This window comes from Solanum stenotomum, chromosome 6, assembly GCF_019186545.1.
Source record: "Solanum stenotomum isolate F172 chromosome 6, ASM1918654v1, whole genome shotgun sequence".
Classification (NCBI taxonomy): domain Eukaryota; kingdom Viridiplantae; phylum Streptophyta; class Magnoliopsida; order Solanales; family Solanaceae; genus Solanum; species Solanum stenotomum.
The window spans coordinates 31287895-31293387 of record NC_064287.1 but is presented as its reverse complement, the minus strand read 5'-3'; the positions used below and the strand labels follow the sequence as shown (position 1 = coordinate 31293387).

Below are 5493 nucleotides of genomic sequence, written 5' to 3'. Positions count from 1 at the left end.
ACCAAACAAACTTACGATGATCCATCCGGCTCAATCATGACTCTACCAAGTCTGTCCTTCTGGCCAGGAGCTAGAGCAGACATCGTATCATGTGGTGTAGCACTAGGTGCAGCTGTAGACGAGGGTGATACATCAGGATGCACAAAACGCTGAGTCAATGGAGGCGTACCGGCCATAGCATCTGACTGCTCGCTACTAGAATCTCCAAGCCTCATGGCAGATAACTGAGGAGATGTACCTGTGGGAGATGAAGTACCTGCCAATAAGGGTCGTGCTCGACGAATAGCCTGTAAAGGTAGGTCCTCGTAGCGTCATGAAGGCAATGCCTGTGAAGTAGATGAAGCACCGACTGGTCGACGATAATTAGGATAATATTGTCGAGGATCCGCAGTACCAAACAGAACAACAAATAAATGAGTATTATGGCTGATGCGCTCTGGTGCAGAAGAAATAGATCCTGCAATATCCTCAGGATCTATCGGTCTCCTAGACTTCTTTTTTTTAGCCTGTTTAGTCTGGCCAACTCCAAGATGCTCGCGATATCTATCACCGTCACTGCCTGATGACATCTGTATGCAAATTTACATGTATAATATAAATAAAAATCATAAATTAAATAAAATTAGTAAAATACACTTACATATGTACTAGCTAGCTTTCATTCTACACTATTCCTCCTCGCTTGTTTCAATTCCATCATTCTCCCATTCTTCCTCCTCAGTTGTTTCATTTTCATTATCGTCCTATTCTTCGTCATCAAATGATTTATTTTCCTCATTCTCGTATATTTCTTCCTCAACATTCAATATCTCATCATCAGATACTTCTTCTAATATGTGTTGAGGATGTTGTAGTGTGGTTTCCAATTCAACATCAACTTGTTGTTGAACAATTGCAACATCATTTTGATACGCCACATCTAAGACATTGTCAATTTCAATTCTTCCCACAGGCTTACTTTTTATAACAACCCACCAATCAACTTTGTCTCTACGCAATGGATATGAAGTGTAATACACTTGTTTAACATGTTGTGCAATAATAAAAGGATCATAACTTCTGTATTTCCTGGTGTGCTTAACTTCAATTATATTATGTTGATGATCCTCCTTTGTGCCTCTATGTGATCGGTCAAACCACTCACACCGAAACAATACAATCTTCTTATTAGGCCAACCTGAATACCTCACTTCAATAATCTCTTGAATGACACCATAATATTCAATAGTTTGACCAGTACCATTAACATCACCTTGTATATAGACACCGCTATTATTTGTTTTCTTGTTCCTAGATACTTCTTCAGTTTGAAACTTAAAACCATTGACACAATACTTATTCATTGCCAGTACTTCAGATTGAGGTCCAAGGGCTACTTCTTTCACTAATTGCAAATGTTGGACACTTGAGTATTCATCGTAAAACCTACCGATTGTTATTTCAAGTAATATAATTTAGTATAACATGAATATATTATTAAATACTTAGTGATTGCACACTTACATAGTTCCTCAGCCATTTGGAAAATTCTGTATAGATGGCTTCATTACCCCATGTGTTTACGAACAATCTGATCATTTTACATTCAAGTATTTAGTTAGTTAATGATCACTTATTAGTATGTAATTTAATAACATATTTTTAACACTTACTTGACATATTATTGAATCTCTGAACAATTAAGCAAAATATGTGTCACAGCTGATTGCATTTCCATATCAGTGAAGCCTCGCTTTCTACGCTTTTTAGATCCTCGACCATTTTGATTAAAAATTGATATTGGTGGAAATAAAGGATCAATATCGCCTTCATCATTGCGATTGGGCCTGTTTCTCCTACATGACACATCATGACCAAAGTAATAAGAATAAAAATCACATGTTTCTCTCCCAATATGACCTTGAACAAATGATCCTTCGATCCTTCCCCTTTGCTTAATCGTTTGCTTCGAACTACCAATTTTTCTGCATGCATATATGTATATATATGTTAATATATAAAAGACTTGGCGAATATATATAACTTAGTGAATATTTCAAATGGATACCTCTCAAATGGATACATCCATCTTGTTTGAACCGGACCTCCGAGGCGGGCCTCTTGTACAAGGTGAATTGGAAGATGCTCCATCACATCAAAAAAACCACATGGAAATATCTTCTCCAACTTAGTAGTAGTGACAAGAATATTTTCCTCCATCCTATCTAAACTACTCTCCAACAACTTTCCAGAACACAAATCTTTAAAAAAAAGACTTATCTCTGTGATTGGTTTCCATATCCTTTCGGGTAGATGGCTAAAAGCGATAGGAATTAAAGTTTCCATGAACACATGACAATCATGACTTTTCATACCTATCAATTTTCCTTCATTCATATCTGCCCGCTTTCCTAAATTCGAAGCATAGCCCTCTGGCATCCTCAAATTTTTAACCCACTCAATAATTTCACGTTTCTCATCCAATGTGAATGAAAAGCTGGCTTTGGGCTTAACTATTTTACCATTCTGTAATTCCTGCAGCCATAACTCTTTTCTCCTACAATATTCCTTTATGTCCATTCTAGCTTTTGGATTGTCTTTTGTCTTACCCTTAACATCCATCACTGTGTTAAACAAATTGTCAAAGTAATTTTTTTCAATGTGCATCACATCTAGATTATGTCGTAGCAGATTGTCCTTCCAATACGGCAACTCCCAAAATATGCTTTGTTTGGTCCAATTATGTTCAACACCATATCCAGGAAGTCTAGAAGGTGAAGCTTCTGTAACTTTAGGTAATTGAGAAATTCTCTCCCAAATTTGATGCCCTGTGAGTAATGGAGGTGGGGGGTCACTTTCAACCTTATTTTTCCTAAATGCATTTTTCATCTTTCTAAACTCATGGTCCATTGGCAAGAATTGGCGATGACAATCAAACCATGTATTTTTTCTGCCATGCTTTAAAGTGAATGCCTTGCTATTTTCCATGCAATACGGACATGCTAGCTTTCCAGCTGTCATCCAACCAGACAACATCCCGTATGCAGGAAAATCATTAATAGTCCACATTAAAGAAGCACGCATGATAAAATTCTGCTTATTTGATATATCATAAGTCAAAACGCTTTCAAACCACAATTGTTTGAGCTCATCTATCAATGGTTGTAGATAGACATCAATCAAACTTTTTGGATTCCGGGGACCTGGAATAACACAACTTAGAAAGATGTAGGACTGGTCATGCACATTTCAGGAGGAAGATTATACGGAGTAACAAATACCGGCCAACATGAATAAGGAGAAGCATTATTAGAGAATGGTGTGAAGCCATCTGAACACAACCCAAATCTAACATTTCTTGGTTCACTAGCAAAATCAGGATATACATTATCAAAATGCTTCCATGCTTCACCATCAGATGGATGAGACAAGACACTCGGCGGCCTTCTATATTCACGATGCCATCTCATATGTGGGGCAAACCTCAACGATGCATACAACCTCTTTAATCTAGGAATGAGAGGTAGATAATGCATCGCCTGAACTGGGACCATCTTTCCAGCCGGAGTCCTCTTATAACAAGTATGTCCACAAAACTTACAATTTTCTATTTCACTATCAGTCTTGTAAAACAACATGCATCCATTAACACAACAATGAATTCTATCATACGTCAATCCTAACTTGGACACCAAACGCTTTGCCTGATAGAAGTTCTTTGGTATGTTAAACTCCGGATTAACTAGTTCACCCAAAAGATCAACCATTGAGTCCATAGCAGCATTAGGAACATTCCAATCTGATTTAATATTCATTAATCTAACCGCAATTGACAAGGCAGAATGCGGACTCCCTTCACATAGTGGATGTCTAGACTCTTCTAATTGATCATAAAAGTGTCTTGCTTCTTCATTAGGAGCTTCATCAAAATATTGTTCCGGTTCCATCCCACCTTGAACCCCGAAAGCATCATTGATCATTTCATGAACTCTATCATGTTCAACCCTATCATGTTCAACTCTAACTTGTTCAACCCTAATTTGGCGATGTGGTGCAACCATATTATATACATCAACAGACATCGAATTATAAAAGATACCATCCAATCCATCACTTTCTCCATGATCACTCCATACAAAATATCTAGGCTTAAATCCATTACGGTACAAATGAACCATAACTCTACCTGGTTTGAAAAATTTTAAGCACTTACATACACAACAAAGACACCTAACCAATCCATTAATCTTGAAAATGTCAAGTGTCATTATATGTTCAATAAAATTTCTAACACCGTCAATAAACTCAGGTTTCAAACCAGCACCAGTTTCATAATGCATATTATACATCCACAAACGATGATCCATCTACAAAAACCACATATTTTAATTCAACTTATTTCTAAATTTAAAGCTAAGTGTCAACACTAGATGGACACAAATCGATCTTGCAAGAAAATCAATTTTGTCATCAATAGGATCAACTAGTGTTGGTACGTATGCTTAACAAACAATCGATGGAAACAAAAATATTATCATAAAATTAAAGGTAAATATCAATACTAGATGGACACAAACACATTATTGAAAACAATTGTACTTGAACTTTAGAAATTTAGAAGCACCAACCTTATCTCCTACTTTGATGAAAGAAGCAATATAGTCTTGTATCAACTTTTTTAGATGTTGAGCTTCCTCAGCTGCCTAGCACGAAAAGTTCTAAAATTAGTTAAATTTCAAGTTCAAGTTCTAATTCTAAGTTCAAGTTCTAATTTCAAGTTCAAATTCTAATTTCAAGTTCAAGTTCTAAGTTCAAGTTCTAAGTTCAAGTTCTAAGTTCAAGCTATAAGTTCAAGTTCAATTTATAATTTCAAGTTCAAGTTTTAATTCTAAGTTCAAGTTCTAATTTCAAGTTCATGTTCAAATTCTAAGTTCAACTTCAATAACTAAGTTTAAGTTCAAGTTCTAGTTCATGTTCAAGTTCTAAGTTTCAAATTCTAAGTTCAAGTTCAAGTTCTAATTCAATACACTAATTAACAAATTCAATACTCAAATTTCAAGTTCTAAGTTCAAGTTCAAGTTCTAAGTTCAAGTTCAAATTCTAATTCTAAGTTCAAATTAAAGTTCTAATTCTAAGTTCAAGTTCAAGTTCAAATGTCAACATCAAGTTCTAAGTTTAACTTCAAATTCTAAGTACAAGTTCAAGTTCTAATTTCAAGTTCAAGTCAAATTCTAAGTTCAAGTTCAAGTTCTAAGTTCAAGTTCAAATTCTAAGTTCAAGTTCAAGTTCTAATTTCAAGTTCTAATTCTAATTTCAAGTTCAAGTTCAAGTTTTAAGTTCAAGTCCAAATCTAAGTTCAAGTTCTAATTTCAAGTTTAAGTTCAAATTCTAAGTTCAAGTTCTAATTCTAATTTCAAGTTCAAGTTCAACTTCTAAGTTCAAGTCAAAATCTAAGTTCAAGTTCTAATTTCAAATTCAAGTTCAAATTCTAATTTCAAGTTCAAGTTCTAAGTT

General features: G+C 35.1%; 1 protein-coding gene across 1 annotated transcript in view; it reads right to left on the bottom strand.

Annotated features, from left to right (window-relative positions):
* The window catches only part of LOC125868656 (uncharacterized), a 9944-nt gene that overhangs the window by 1294 nt on the left and 3157 nt on the right, over positions 1-5493 (bottom strand). The window contains exon 3 of the mRNA XM_049549257.1: positions 4608-4678. Coding sequence (XP_049405214.1) covers positions 4608-4678 — 71 coding nt within the window. The remainder of the gene's footprint in view (positions 1-4607; positions 4679-5493) is intronic.